The sequence below is a fragment of the Perna viridis genome, chromosome 5 (genome assembly GCF_037379345.1).
Source record: "Perna viridis isolate PV_CMFRI_1.1 ecotype Kerala chromosome 5, ASM3737934v1, whole genome shotgun sequence".
NCBI classification, from domain to species: Eukaryota; Metazoa; Mollusca; class Bivalvia; order Mytilida; family Mytilidae; genus Perna; species Perna viridis.
Genome location: NC_142449.1, coordinates 49,839,874 through 49,857,247, shown reverse-complemented (window position 1 = coordinate 49,857,247; position 17,374 = coordinate 49,839,874). Strand labels below are relative to the sequence as shown.

The 17,374-nt window shown below is 33.1% G+C and overlaps 1 protein-coding gene and 1 pseudogene across 3 annotated transcripts in view; both read right to left on the bottom strand.

Moving 5' to 3' along the window:
- LOC148618100 (neural-cadherin-like) overlaps positions 1-5,554 on the bottom strand; it is a 68,277-nt gene extending 62,723 nt beyond the window's left edge. For both annotated transcript variants that reach the window (XM_088585966.1, XM_088585967.1), the window contains exon 1: positions 3,953-5,554. In XM_088585966.1, the coding sequence (XP_088442092.1) occupies positions 3,953-5,180 (1,228 nt within the window). In that variant the 5' untranslated portion in view covers positions 5,181-5,554. The remainder of the gene's footprint in view (positions 1-3,952) is intronic.
- An 8,712-nt stretch (positions 5,555-14,266) lies between these two features.
- LOC148618099 (uncharacterized) lies at positions 14,267-16,805 on the bottom strand (annotated as a pseudogene). Its single transcript, XR_015922644.1, has 2 exons — positions 16,502-16,805; positions 14,267-15,501 (listed from the first exon to the last, which is right to left on the bottom strand). The product of XR_015922644.1 is annotated as an uncharacterized LOC148618099 (transcript).
- Between the last annotated feature and the right edge of the window lie 569 nt (positions 16,806-17,374).

Genomic DNA, 17,374 nt, shown 5'->3' with positions numbered 1-17,374 from the left:
ATTAAGTAGGAGTAACAAGACCTTAACATGTATACATGTACTTTTTACATTAAAAGTTACCAACGACATAATTTTGCCACAATAATTGATTTTTTCATCAACAATCTAAAATTTACAAAAACCTTATACAATCATATTGAATAAATGTACTATAGGACTGTAATGGGCCATCACAGAATAAAATTTCTAAATTATATGCACATTGGGACATAATTTACTTCAGATGAAGATTCTCTTCATTGATGATTTCTCGGGACAATTCTGAAGTCTGTTTCTTAATTCTGACATAGCCACGATAGCATACAACAACTTCAATACAATTAAACACTTAATTAACATAACATTTGGGTTTCTCAGATTGACAGTTTATAAATGTAAGCATTCATTTTAACAATTTAATAAAGACAGAATTAATTAATTATTCAAAGTCCATGGAGTTTTTAATAAAGATGAAAATCAATGAAGAACAAAGAGAAAGTGATGATAACATTTAACAGGTTTCATTTCTAGAATACTATGACATCTGATGTGATCATGATTCATATATTTATTCTCATGCAGTAAAATTCAACAAAAATGATATTAAATGTACCTGTATTAGAAGATAAGTATTACTTCAAATGTACAATGTAAATGTCATAAATAAAATTTCTTTGTCAAAATTGATAGAATTTGAATTCCAAAGACAAATACTGTGGTAGATGTTCTGTGTACCAATCTAAATATATTCTTATTCCAAAAATTAACATACAGTAGAGCAATTACATGTACTCCTGCAATGTACAAAAGTACAAGTATTATCATTTTATACACATCCTTAAAGCAGTCCACCCCTTTCACATACTGATACACTGTACAAGTAATTTCTGACGAATCTTTTAAGCCCTGATGTAAAGTCATTGTAATTTCCAATGTTAATGTCTGATAAATTTTGTTTCAAAGTTCACAACACAACTTAATACCTTATCTGAATAGCCCTCAGTGGTATAAAGAGAAGTCAGTTCACTATTAAATTGGTGAGAAAGCAAACTGCCCAATAACTGTAATTAATATGTCAAAACCAGTGTGAAATTTAACACCGCACTGACATAAATAACATAGTCCCCTGGATATCTTTGAGGTTACACAATGTAGAATATGAGGTTGGGGTCTAAAAAGGGATCTTACATGTACATGTACCAGTGTATAGGTAATGGTTTCCATTTACAAAGTAAATTACAAATTACAAGTACATGTAGTAAATGATATTTCCTTTTATGTACACATAGATGTACATTGTATGTAATATAAACTGGCAACTCTATTTCTAACATATGACCTCTATGCTACCAGCTGATGCCTATAGAAACTGACATTGTCCAGTAAAATTGTTATTATTGATCTCTAGCCCTACAATTAAATTTTGAGAAATCATACATCAGAAACTGATTAGATTACTTTCTTGGCCTTGCTGTTTGAAATTGACATCTTAATCATTCTTTTTAGACTGAAACCAAACATGATTTACCAGATAACCCATACATGTACATGTACATGTACATCCAGTCCTATTTAATTTGGTTCTCAATAAAACCCATACTCTGGTTGTAAACAGGATTAGCCCTGTTTGGATTATAGGGTGCTATCATCATAAATAAAAACAAGCTGATGCCTGGGTGAGCTTTAGGCAACTACAAATAAAGTCAATTTCATACAAAGCCACTTTTAATGACATGACCCACAGATGACCCTATTTACGTGGCTCTATGGATCACTGGAAAGGACCAGCAGGCTCTGAAATCCCTACCACAAAGCAAAAAGAATTTCGGTATCAAATGGATTTTAGGTTCACAGATTTATGATTTATTCAAATTAGTATGGAATGGAACTAAAATAGCCAATTAAATATTCAAACAAATTTCAACATCTTGGAAACATCTGCACCTTCCTAAAAAATGATTTTCTATGATGCACAGATGCCCATTAACTTTTTAATATACATGTAAGAACACAACAAGATAAAGATTAATTCACCAGTACATGTACAATTAAATGACTACATGACTAACTCTGTGTGATGTCATATATTGAATCCAAGATTTTGATTGAAGTTACATTGTACATGTACATGCATTTGTACCATGCAAGGTAAGAATAAACCACACTAAGGTAAGGCATCCATACACAAAATGCATCGCCAAAAAATACATGTGTACAATATAAATGTACTTTTTTTTTGTACATGTATACTTAATACATTTTCATCTCAATCAAGCAGTTCGGTACAGTCTGATACATTTACATCTGAATGTCCATGCATCATTCTTTTTCAATTTAATTTTATATTATCCTTAGATGAACAGAAAATATTCAGTACAACAGTACAGGTATAAAATACAGTAAAAATGTAAGCACACATGTATAACTACTAAGCAAACATACATGTACAGGTACAATGTATGATGTGGTAGCAAAACATTACAGTAAACTGGTCAAAGAACAAAGCTTCATATCAATAAAAGATTTCATTGTGACAGACAATACATCAAAGTTCATCAAAGAACTGTTAAATACAAGTGTGAAAACATCAGACAAAAACCTTGGGAAAAATCCATAAAAAGTTGTCTTTTATAGCTGGAACTATTACGAATCCTAAAATGTACATTTTTTTTGTAGGTGTGGTTACAAAAAACATTTTCTTTGATGCATCTAAATTTGTACCAGCTCAGTGTTGGTGCTGAAACAGGTTTTCAATTATGTTACATGTACATGTGCAATTGTACATTTACATGTACATGTATTCTAAAATATAAAATCAATGTTAAAAAGTTTCATAATTCCTTGTTTATATGCAATGCATTGCAATAATAATGCAAGAAAAAATATCCATCAAGTCTGTCATGACATTACAATTCTAGATCTGGCACATCCAGGTGTGCACTGGCTTGCATGCTCAATGAGGTCTACATTAAAGTACAGTACATGTAAACTGTTATATGCACTATTCATACACATGTATTGTACATATACAGAGTTGTAAATGTCTATTAAAACAAATTCTTCTGACATTCATTTGGTTTCAGTATTTGAATGAGTAATATTGAAATCTTCACCACCCCTAGATTATATCTTTATGGGAATATCTGATGCATTCCAATTTGACCTGCAATATGTCATTAAAGTGAAATGAAGGGAAATCCAGACTATAATATTCCTGATAACACATAGACCAGCTGGTCTACTGCTGCAACATAGGACACCCAAATATCTGTAACTGATCCTATCATTGAGAACTTTACATACCAGCTAGGTCAAGCTGAGACCCCCCCTTTATCTCAGTTATGTTCTGAAAGGTTTCATATTTAGTTAGCCCCATTGAAGTTAGTAATCAATATCCTAAATGTCATGTGAAGTCTACTCATCCCTGTTTTATATGCCATCAATTGTATGTTTTTAAGTTCAATAAACATTATATTGTACATGTACCAAAAAGCACAATTGACATTGTAGCTGCACAAATGTACTACATGTAGTTTACATGAAGGGTTCTGTGCTTTAAAAATTTGAATGTACATTGTCCTGAATATACATTTTGTACAGACATGATTTACCTGTGCATGTACAAATGTATGGTTCAACAAATATTACTTAAATGGCTTCCTTTTTCTCCATGTGCATGCACAGTTACTGTACAAAAATGTACATGTACATTTGTACATGTTTGATGTGTTAGTCTTGAGTGTTGACCGTTGTCTTCTACATGGCTCAATATCCTTTAGAACAAGCTTTAATATCATATCCTGCAGATATTTATTTGTAGTGTAACTTGCAATCCTACTTTAATGAAAATGTACACATACATGTACATGAACTACCATGAATTAGAAATGTACATGTACATTTTGTGTACACTAGACAGTAGTGCCCTTGTAATTTTTTCTAACACTTAAGACAGATTTTTCATTCTTCTTACCTGTTGGAATATTTGAATTTGTGATGTTAAATGTCATGGATATCAATCTATGGTCCATTTCTTCATAGTCCAGATTTGCATCTTCTTTGACAAAAACATTTCCTCTGGTGTCAACTTGGAAAAGATTTACTGATGACTGTACAATTTGATATTGTTCAATACCAGCAACTGACTGAATTTGGGATGCAACAGAAAACAGTGGCTTATTCTTTCCTTCATTTTCATAGGTTTCAAAAGTTCTTTCAATGCGATTAACAGCTCTTTTTGACAAATGATGATGAGGTTCAAATTTGAGATCACCAGATATTATATTAACATTAACTTTTGATGAAGATTTAAGTCCCCCTTGATCAGTTGCTATAACTTTAAAAACCTGATCAGAGACAGGAAAAACATTGCTTACAAGGAATATTTCACCAGACATAGAATTAATGGTAAAATCATGTGTTCCTTCAATACTGTATGAAATAGAACCAATATCCCTATCAGTGGCATGAACTGTCAGAATGGTGGATCCTATAGAAATATCAGATTTGGCATTAATGGAATAAATGGACTGATCAAATTTTGGAATTTCATCATTTTCATCTTGAACATGTATAAAAACTATGGCCTGTGCTAATCTGTCATCTTTTGATTTAGCCTGTATAGAGAATGTGTATGATTCTTTATCCTCTCTGTCCAAGGGTCCGTTACTTAATATTTTTACTCCACATACAGCATTATTTCTAATTTTCTGGAGATAAAATTTTCCTATATCCCCTGTGATGACTTTGAATGAAACATGGCTATCACAAATGAAATTGAGATCACCTAAAATATCCAATTTTGTATGGCGAGGTGAATTTTCTTTTATGGTTGCAAAATACTTATGTTGTGTAAATGAGAATTTCTTAGAATCAATGAATATATAAAGATGGTCTTCGTTAGTACTAAGTTCATCTGATTTAATCCTTAAATCAACTGTTTTACCACGCAAGTGATTAATGGCACTATTTGTTTTTAATTCTCCTTCCGAATTTAAACAGAATAAGGCAGAGTCATTATTTTCTTTCACCAAATATGGAGTCTTTCCTAATGATGAAATGTGTATTACATCTGAACCTGGTACTAATGTGTAAGGTACATGGAGTTTGCTTGTGAGAAGACTGTCGGCATTCTCAAACAAAAATATACCGAAATAAATTCCGAGACACAATAAATTGCTGGAGGCCGCCATATTGCTCATCAATTGATTTCAAATTCAAAATTCTCCGATCGTTGTCTCGTCAACAATGAAAACCTAGTAGCATTCCTATGGATCAGAATTATAACAACGTTGTTTCTCACATTTTTTTAATAAATCCAAAAAAGTCATAATGACACCGGTTAATTTACAATTAAAAAAGAAAACAAATTCCTTGATAGCACTCTCATTTTCAACAGTTGTCTATTCCAGATTAAGGAAGCATCATGCACCCGTTGTGTATAAAATGTCACATCGTTTTGAATACGCACAAAATAATAAAATTGCCAATATTGTGTATTTTCACCAACGACCTGACTTCTTATCTGTCAGATTCTCTCATTCATCTCCCGGTGGAGGTACGGGAATGTGTCAATCTCCGGTGGCACACTGTAAAATGCGGACTTGGGTGCTTTGTGCTTTCAGTGACGTCCGCAATGAAAAAGTATTTTTGGCGCCACCTATTTTCAAATCAAATAAGCTTTATTTCCAGTCGGCAAATTCAATACAACAATTCACCGTCCGTGCGAAACACGACAGGGTTGTCAAACCCCTTAGTAATCCGAATTTCCTCTGACCCTGCAACTCTCCTCTTTTTTATTTGGATATTGATATATCCAAATAAAAAAGAGGAGGGTTGCAGGGTCAGAGGAAATTCGGACTAACCCCTTAGTAGTAGCAATACAACAATACAACATAAGATCACAGGCACTTGAGCTCAGGATTTTTTTATTTTACTTTTTTTAAATCGCGAAGCTATCGTTTTTAACCATTATTAGGAAGTTCTGATGAAATTTCTTTATTTGCTGTTTTCTACTAGAAAGATACATGTATGATAATATTAAATTACAGGCTTCCCCAGACAGGCCATAGGAGTTTTACAGATCAAAATATCGTGGGGTGGCAATCAAACGCTTTTGATAGGTCCATAAGATTTATTTTGTTCCAAAGCAAGTTTCCAGACTTCCAAAAGTTTAAGTAGAGTTGTTTGACTGCCATTTCCTTTCCTGAATGCACAGAGAAATATAAACAAAAAAATTCCGAAAGCTGCTCTGCCAGCACAATTTCAAAAATTTTAGAAGGAGTTGGGATAATGCTTACAGTTCCATAATTATTTTTTCAGGAAAGGTTGCTCTTCTTCTAGATCGGGGAAACCTGTGACTCCTTTAGCCTGTCTGGAAAAGAATAAGATTCAACTGAAAAATTTATGATAGTAGTAATTGGTTTTACAATTGACGAGTCACAACATACATGTATGATCAATTCACAGAATTTTTTTTCAACACCTGTAGCCTTTTTACATCAAATTTATTTATAATTTTATTTTGGCTACTTTTTCTTCACTGGTGGATTTAAAATTGAAAGAGTTTTTTTTTCTTCAAAATTTCTATATTAAATTTTCTTCAAACTAAGATGTTTTTCTTTATCAAAAATTGTAATCTTTTCTATTAACTTTTGCAATATTCACCGAAAAATTGTTAAAAACTTCTGCAACATCTTCATTTTTTAAGATTACATCGTCATTTTCTTGTAAAATAATTTTTGATTCTGAATTTTTACCTTTTTTGGAGAAATATGACTTCCTGGTTTGCCAAAAATCTTTTTGCTTGCAGCCTAGTACACTGACTTTCGTTTCAATTTGTTGACATGATTTCTTCTACTAATTCTAATTTTATATTGTTCCCATGTTTTGGGGGTTTTTTTATTAAAAAATTGGAGTAATACATCTTCTTTTCATATATTACTTTCTGCAATTCCCTGTTAATGTAATGTACTTGATTTTGTTTCCTATACATGGTTTTCACTGGTACATGTTTATAAAAAAAATGACAATTCATTTTGAAAGTTCTGATAACGTTCATTTATACATGCATTTTGGTCTTTTGGTATATCTATATTTGCAATATCTTCATTTAAAGCATCTACATCTAGCTTTCGAAAAATTCTATAACTTACTTTTTGTGTTTTCTGAATGGAATAGAATTGTTAACTACATGTCGGTACTAATCATATTATATGACAGTCACTAATTCCAGTAGAAAAAAATTAGTGATCTCATACTTAATTGTTTGTTGTTGATCAATATAACATCTAACAAAGACAATTTTGCATGTGACATGTTTGTTCTTTGACTAGATTTGTCAGATCAAAAAGTTATATTTTACAAAACGTAGGATGATTTCACTATTGATTATCGTATTGACCATTTTACAGCTTTGTCATGTTTCATACCGTAATCTTATTGAAATACAAAAACACTTTATACTGCAAATTTCGGAATATGCTGCAAGTGAACACGTTTTTCAAGGAGTACACGAAAACCTTCGGATAAACCTGTTCAAACCTCTTATTGTCAAACTCCACATGATTTACTCTTGCGATGTTATATCCGTTCTATAAATGACACGAGCGCAAGGGTGAAATGTCCATGTGCATGTTTTCGTGATATCATTATAATTAATTTGAGCGAAAATACCGTCAATTCAGTAGCATTCTGGGTAAGAAAATGTGTTTCATGGTTGGAAAGCCTACATATTTGTGTTTTTGAAATTTTGTTTGAAATGTTATAGTTAACAGAAATTAGCATGTGGCTTTTCATATAACTCATGCTCTCAGGAGATAGAAATTATAAAGAATGTACTTGTTGAATTCAAAAATAAGGGAGATTATCCTGTAGATGACACTGAAATACAATAGAAACTATTGAATTTTCAATGTGAATTATCTCCTAAGAGCAGAAAGATTGGAATGAATGTTTATACATTTCGTCATATAGACCCACAAAACCACTTAATTACAAAAATAGAAATGCGTAACCTTCTTTAGGTGTATCACATATTACATAATGTGCATAATTCTTTCAAAGACCGCTACTTAAGCTTCTAAGACATGGTTATGCTCATTCTCTCTTGATATTATCACTGCATACGTTATACGGTCGTCAGAAGAAGATAAGACAAGGTATCTTTAGTTATATTTCACGTCTTAACACATTGGCAACCCACCGAACTTGACAATTACCGGATTAAATTATTTACTTGCAATGTGCCAGAGGAGCATGACATGTTTATACCGGCTACAGGAGCACTGGTCACTCTCTGTATTTTGTTGAACAACTGAACTGAACATACATATTACATGTGCTTCAAATTTTTTTCTGTTGTTTTTGTTTGTTTGTTTGTTTTGTTTTGTTTGTTTGTTTATTTTATTTTGTTTTGCTTTGTTTTGTTTGTCAGTGCTGTCTAATATTTCTTGTCGTCTATCTATGTAATTGAATTTTATTCTTTGCCTATACACTTTGTACATTGTTTATGTGGATCGTCTATGTTTCCTGTTCCTGTGAATTGGCTCTAGTAACTAACCCACTCTCCCGCCCACTTTCCCAGGGCCTTATAGCTTGCTTTATGGTTTGGGTTTTTGTCCATCATTGAAGACCGTGTTGGAGACCTGTAGAAGTTTAATTGTTCGTTGCTTAGCTTTTGGTGGATAAGTGTTTCATTGGCAATTATATCTCCTATTTTTACACATATCTACAGGAAAAAAACGTAAAACGAATAACAATGAACACAAAAAAAAAAACAACGACAACCACCGGTCTACACCGGATGCAACCCGTGTTAACCTATTTAATAGACCTTATGTTAATGGGGTTACGTTTCTCAATCGTGCAAATGCCCAGATAAAAAAACGATGGCGCTCACAACACAAGCACATTAACATAATTACGTTAATCTTGAACTTTGTATAAGCCATCGGCATACTAGAAAACATCGAATAGAGTATCTAAGTAAACAACTTATTTTTAAAATACAAAAATGTCTAAGTAAAACAAACTCTTCGGGATAAATTCGGGTGAGCCGAATGTTCTCGGCTATATTTCAGAAAGTTCAATGCTAACCGATCATTTCATCTTCTACACTTCCCACTCTCATTCAAGTTAAAAACACGCGTAGAATTGCATATGTATGGTATTTAAGAGGTACATTTTGATCTCGTATTAAGCTAGAAATGGCGATTTTTTGCAACCCATCTGCAACATAAAGTGGTGTAGTAATATATAATCATGCAAATCATTTAAGAATGCACAGTACTGAAATTACGAGTGCAAGTAGTCGCTAACAATATTACCGACCTAAAAAGTAATGGCAGAAAGTAGGACAGAATGTAATAATTTAACTAATATTTAATTTATTAACAAGAGAGTCAATGTTAGAACCAATGAAAAACATTTGTTCAGACTACAAGGATTCTGTTTAAACTTTCGAGCTTTATGTAAAAACTTAAACACTTGGATGTGAAATCCCATTTTTGAATAAGTTACGACAAGATCACCCAAACTTCAGAATTAATTTTTATATCTATGGAAAAATTTAGTAAAAGTTTTAACTAATTTAAGGTAAAGAAAACATTGACTCAACAATTTACTGATAATACAGACACGGGAATATCAAACAAGTTGAAAAAATATACACTGTATGAAGGAGCCAAAGGAACGCCCCGTCAAGGAAAGGAAAATTAATTGTTGTTTTCAGGGTGAGAGATTCGAATATTCACAATAATTTTACATTTATCGATAAAAGCACCAATAATTTTTTTATAGGCTTTCTCTCGCTGGCACCACTTTTTACAATACGGGTAAAATGAAAGAGGGTCATACATGACTCGTCTCACACTTCCCAGTCTACTTTTGAAGGTGGACGACATTTAGGTCCATTTTTCAAAAAGTGTATTGATTCTCGGTCTCCGACGATGTTTAGGTCACCGGTAATAACATGGCCACAGGGCTCTGAATTAAGTCAAAGTCAAAAACTTTATTAATAAAGCATATACAATAATAAGCTTTGTTTAACTTTTAAAATCAACTTTAGATATTAATATAACATGTAACATACAATGACATAAGACATTTTCATAGAGACTATGAGAAAATATACAATGTGTTTTAAATCATTACATCTAAATTAATAATATTTAAAAAAAACATCGATAATTTATATTTTACAGGAAGGCAGTACAGTCTACATTTGTTGCCATCCCATGAATTAATTACAAAATTTTAGAGTTATAATGAAAAATGTCGTTTATAAAACAGTGATGAACCTTGTGGAACACCCTTGTTTCAAATGGACTACATACTTATACTATTTAACACATGTTTGTAAAATAACTTGATAAAAGAATGACTCTCCTGATACTCTGATTGAGCCGAATGCTCATCGACAGTCTATTGGATAAACTTGGAGAATGCTAATGCATCATTTGGCAATAGACAGCACAAGGCTTTCAAGCAAAAAGAAAGGATAATTAATTTTGTCCTTTCGGATTTCCAGCAAAATGAAATTGATACCATCTTTAATGGCCGAATCACCGAGGCTAAAATTGAAAAAAAAGTCGAATATGAAGAATAAAAATGCAGCTGGATTTGACCATATGATAAATGAATATATTAATAAACACAATTCATATCTGTTTTATTTTACCAGAAAAATGGCCAATCGATATTATTACTCATATATACAAGAACAAAGGTATGACTGGCCGTTCATATCAAAATAGCGTTATTTTTATCTAGATGTAATTTTCTATTTAGATACTTCTCACCAGGAGCGGATCCAGGATATGAGTTAGGGGTGCGTTTATAGAATTAAATGCTGTGCAAAGCAAGGCAAAAATATCATGAGGTGAAACTTGTGGTGAAAAATTTTTTTCTTACCGATTTCGGGGGGGGGGGGCGTAAGCTCGGCACGCCAGTCCTTGGATCCGCGCCTGCTCACAACTATCTAGATACCACTAACAAGTATCTAGATACATCGCATAACTATCTAGATGCTTAATACAAGTATCTAGATACACAAAAACTCCTTACGAGTATCTAGATACCTCAAGCAAGTATCTAGATACTGAGCAAAAACATCTAGGTATTATCTGACAACTATCTAGAAACTTATCACAAGTATCTAGATGCTTCGCAAAAGTATCTAGATACTTCTCACCAACATCTAAATATTTCTCAAAAGCATTTAGCGCGCAACTACCTATATACTTCTCACAAGCATTTAGGCACTTCTTACAAGCATCTAGATGCTTTTCACAAGTATCTAGATGCTTTGCACAACCATTTAGATGATTTCCACAACTATCTAGATACTGGAATACATGTTGAAATAATATTGTCTCTGCCAATAGAATTCGCTGTTTCTTTGCCTCTTCGGAACGGAATCACAAACAGGTTTCCGAAAAAAAATATTCAACTGTTGACAATATATTTTCTTTATACGGTACGATACATTTTTGATTATATTTAATGACAAGTTGTAAATTGTTCTGCACGTTTGTAGATTTTTGTAAAACCTTTGATACTATCTAACGTACAGGGTTATGACAAAAACTTAAACAAATGAATATAGAATAACTGGTAAAATATTTATGTCCATTTTCAAGAGATATTCAAATATCAAGTCTTGTGTAAGACAACACTCCATGTAGTCTTTTTTGTCAGGTAGGCGTCAGACAAGGAGAAAATCTGCCCCCTTTTCTCTTTGTTGTTATTATTAATCACTTAGTGCAATTTTTCATAGACTGAATATCATTATTATGCTTACGGGCATATAAGTATGTATTTAAAACTATTTTACTATTATATGATGATGATACTATCCTGATCTCTGAAATAAAACAGGGCACGCAAAGAATATTGAATATTGTACTTGATGAGTATTGTGCAAGGTGAAAAATTGGTTTTAACATAGATAAAACCAAAGTTATTGTTTTCGCTAAAAGAAAACGTCGACAAAATACCAGTTTTAGTCTAGGAATTATGCTTAACTATAACTGTAGATTCAACATTGCAATAGTGTTCTTGAGGAGTCTATTGCACTGACCCCATAATGACCTTTATCTAAGCCTTTTGATTGGTTTAACTTTTTTAAGCGCTTCATTGAATTGGAATTTACACACAACAAACTCGTGTATAAAACGTAGATGTGACTCTCGTCTGCCAATTCGTAAACATGGAGCGGTCAATTTCCTATTCCTGGTCGAATGGTTGTCTCTTTGACATGTTCCCCATTTCCATTCTTTATTATATCTCATAGACAAATTATGTAATAAAACAGTTATTAAATGGGTTTGATGCAATAGACCAGAATATTGTCCTGAGGTACTGAAAATGATCAAGTGTTCTATTGCACGAGGCCAACGGAAGTATACGGAACGCCTAAACTGTCTGATGAGATACACGTTTATTTATGTGTTGTCAGTTTTATATTACTTGCTGTGGCTTTATAATAACATGTGGTCATTGTGTATTTACGTTGTAGGGACATCATTACATTTTGTCGATTTGACATTGAAAAATATGTCAATTTAAGCGATTTTTCTGTGGAGCAGGGATACATTGTTTTCATTTTACTCCAAAACCCTAAGTGTAACCACAACTTACTTGACACCATTGTAAAGCTGAGACATTAGGCTACATGTTGATTTATACATATGTAAATTTACTTCGTTGTGTAGAAAAAAGATGAAGTTCGAAGGATAAAAAAAACGTAAAAAATAATTTTTGCCTCAACAAGGTACAAAAAGTAGCCAAAAAATTCAAAACTGCTTGAATTATTTTTTGCGACAAAATGATTCGTAAATAGGAGGTATAAGGGAAGCTGAAAATAATATTTTGGTTGATGAGTTGGGGGGGGGGGGGTTATCTCAGCCGACGTACTATTTGTATACCATTCAAGAACATCTGGCACCACTTCTGTTTTTGTGATTATTGTTTGAACCGAGTATAAGTGGCTATGATGTTTGAGTGTTTTGATCTTGACCCACTTCCCTTTGTAGTTTTGGCTGTTGGAATATTGCTGCATGTTCGGTGGAGTCCGAGTTGCTCATTTGCTTTTGTTACTTTGTATGTATGATTTTAGTTACTTTATGTTCTTTGTTGTGTATGTCTGTTTTCCATGTCGGGTCTTTGTCCCTGGATTACATTCTTTTGATTACCGCTATAACCTTGGTTCCCTTGATTAATCTTTGATACTTTGCAATTCTATATACTTCTTTTCAAAACCCGTGTAAAACAAGAGCGCTTGTTCGCAGTAATTTGACGTTTAACTGGTGAAAAAAAGTGAAAAAAATAAAGTGAAATCGTAAGTATATATTAGATTTTTCTTTATTTTTTTCACTTTTCACCACTAAAACTTCAAATTACTTTGGCTTGTTCAAAGCATTAGAAGTAGTTAATTGGCAATTTCATTTTCTTTGCATTTTTTGCCGATGAATTACTCTTTCATTTGGTATATATTCGGCATGGAACGGGGGAAATAGCTCGGCGGAGCCTCGCATTTCATACCCATTCCGTCGCCTCATCACATATCTTCAATAATTTTTAATAATAGTTTTGTGCGTGTGTACATTTTGAAAATAAAATTTTAAAATGCATATCCCCTGAGGAGCCCCGATCGTTAAACCGGAAGAAAAAAATTATACAAATGACTCAGTAAACATTGAAATTCAATCCACACCATATAATCCGTCAAAGCTGTTTGAAGAAAATAAGCAATGTATCAAAATTTATTTAATTCCAAGAGACAAATAAGTAAAATTAACAATAAATGCAAATATTTTGCATGTTGTAAAGTCGATTTTAAGAACATTAAAGTTTTGAATTTCTCGAGGAAGGTGGAAGCTGACTTGTTTCTGTTTGGTATGACAGTAGATTTCAGGGGTGAAATTTGTGCACTAGTTTCTTTGGGATTTGAAATATTTGTTTGAGATTTTTGAAGAAGAGGAGGCAGTTGTATGGGCAGATCTATAATGTAGTGTTCCTCTGATTCACTATCTTGGGGTTTAGGCAGTAATAAATCCAAGACCATTACAGTTTCCTGGTCATTTGTCTCTAATGACTTCAAGAGTTTTATCAATTTCTTTAAGTGGGGACCAGTTTATGTTAAATTGTGACGGACACTCTGGCTCCGAGTCTGACATGACTGAAATGACAGGGGAAGTCGTCTGCAAACTGATAATGAATCAAATCTGAACGAGATTTGGGATTTGCCATATATATGACCGTAAAAAAAATACAAACAAAATCATTATTTGGTTTACATAAAATCTTTTATTTCATTCAGGTGAAAACGAAACAAAACAGCCAAAAAAAATAAATAAATAAAATGTTTACACTAAAAATATAGCAGACAAAAGGGGTTGCCCATGTACGCCAAATTTGGCTGTTTTGGTCTGCCAGGTATCAAGTTATCATGGAGTGACAATTTCCATTACAGATCAATAACTTCATTGGTACAAGTAGTTGGATTTAAGTTAAAATTCACAAACAAATACACAAATGGAAGAGGAGAAATGAAGCCTATTATATTTTGATATTTTTTCTAAATTACAAATAAATATGTACAATGTAAATCCTTAACTTACATGTACGTGTAAAAATCCATATTTGTACTGTGTTTAGTTTTTTTTTTTTAATATTTTGTTTTACACAAAAAAATTCAAGAACAACAGACCAAAATTTCCAGAACAACAGACCAATACACTGACAGACAGATAAAGTGAAAACTATAGGTCACAGAATCTTTGGTGTGGGGTCCTAAATAATCCAAAAACGTATATTGTTTTTAACACCATTCAAATCAATTATGTTTTTGTGATTGTGACAATTCAATTATCTACTGGTACATGTAATTGGTCAATGTCTGTAGACCTTATCAGTCAGACAAGTTCTCCTGTTATTCTAAACTCTCTATATCAGACAACATATTCCTTGGTTCGAGGTCATTTACAGTGTCAATTTCTTCTGCCACAAAATCTGCAACACGGAGGATGTCCTGCCTTGAATGTTGCCTAGATGTAAAACTAGCAAACAAGCTTTTAATTTGGCTGACAGTTAACCATTCATGTGGGGAAAACATTTTGACCCATTATCCTCTCTTTGCTTCCTTAACCTCTCACAAATCTCATCATAATATGGGCGCTTCCCTGTTCTTTCACCTTTATCATAAATGTTTTTCAAGAAAGTTTTAACTTTGGGAGAAAAACGAATTGTTCGACAGATTTTCTTTAAAGCCCATCCTTCATCAACAGCATCCTCTTTGAAACATGAGATACAAGACTGTTCAATTACTGTCTTGTATTCACTACCAATTGTGTTGCATTTGTCAACCCACATTTGTTTTACAACATCTGTTCCTGACAATTTTACATACTTAGGTGGTCCTTTCAAAATGTGCCTTTCAAGACCACTAGATGAAACAAACTCCTTTTGACATCCTGGCTCTGGACAGGCAAACCCACTGCTGTTGACACTCCCTGGTTCATCCTGATAACAAAAAAGGACTTTCGTCATTATGCACTTTAGTATTGTACAGCAACTGCTTCATGATTGTCTTACTTGTGTTGAACAGATGTATAAAATAACAGTTTCTATAAAATGAACACATCCTATGTTTTCTTGTATATTCAATAAATTATAAAACGTGTAAGACATTAGTTTAAGGTGTAAATGGCGGCCATGTTTTTTTTTATGACAAATAAAAAAATTCCCACATAAATTCTATGCAGTATACCCCAAGAAACATTCATACCAAGTTTGGTTTCAATTGGTCATGTAGTGTCAGAGGAGAAGAGTTTGGAAAGAAATAACATTAAAAATAGCAAAAATCGCTGAAAAAGGGCAATAACTCCAACGTGGCTTAACGGATTAAAACCAAAATTTAACCAGAAATAGATCTCATCATGCTGAACACTTTTACCCACGTCAGAATTTAGCTAAACCTAACGGTTTAGGAGATATATGCGAAAAACTACTGTCTGACCCCTATGATCTATTGTTAGTAAGAGCGGCCATGTTTTTCGACAAATAAAAAATCCCCGAATCAGTTCTATGCAGGATACCACAAGGAACATTCATACAAAGTTTGATTCTAATTAGTCAAGTAGTTTCATCTGAGAAGAGTTTTGTATGATTGTTAACGACGAAGATGACGGACGCCAAGTGATGGCAATAGCTCACATAGCCTTTGGCCAGTTGAGCTAAAAAGTCAATTTGACCTTTGAGATCAAAGGTCAAGGTCAAGGTCACCAACTATAGTACTCTACATGTTGTATTCAGATGATCTACTTACAAATGAATGTACATACCAAATATCAAAAGCCTACATGTACATGTATGTCAAAAGACGGAAAGTTGTGGCCCAGACAAGCTTTGTACGAGAAGAAAGAGAAGAAGAAAAAAAATCCACACAAGACAATATGTCCTTTTTCTGGAGAAGGACAGACAATTATAATTGTTAACTCAGAGAAATGAGAAACCACCATACCTTCAAACCATCCATATCTATGAATCGTGTAAGTGGTAGTTTGGAATTTTCGAACATCTTCCCATCACCAATCATGTAGGCTCTTCTCACTAGTATTCCTGCTTCAGTAAAATGAAAGTTGTTCAGCTGATTTATACCAGGAATCTTCATAGACACTTTAGGTTCCTTGTACTTATCTACAGCAACAATAGATACAAATGTTCCCCTTAATCCTCAATAGCTTTCCAATGCTTCATTTCAAATGGACTAGTGACATCGTGTCCTTCGTCAGCATATCTAAGAATGTGAAGTTTGCTATGCTAAGTTTTGCTATCACATAGGTCTTTGCCTGATTGTGCTTCACTGAAATAGTACTGCTTAATCTGTATTTGTACATTGTTTAAGTTAAGGTACTGTATATTAAAATATAATAGTGTCATCGCAAAACATTGTATATTGGTATGGAGCTGAGAGCGGCGTTATCGTCGGCGGCGTCCGTGTTGTCGTCCATATTCACTTGGTTTTCGTGCGATGCCCTTATAGTTACTGTTGATCAATTGTTCTGAAATTTTAATGTGATTTTATTAACTACTAAAAAAATGCTCTTATTTGATTTTGAGTTTATGGCCCCTACCATTTCAAAATAAAGTCCATCCATGTAACTGACAGATACAACCCTGTAGGTTTCTGTTAATGTAAAAAAAATGAGAGTCAAGAATTTTATCAAGCTGACCTATATAAAGTGAAATGGCCAATCCTTAACATGACATAGCAACTTCAACACATCCACGCAAGTACACCATCAAGGAAGAAGCATTGTAATATGTATATGACTTGTCCTATGGCAATCCATGGTGAAATTTGTTCCCCATTTAGATGTTTAGTAACACATGT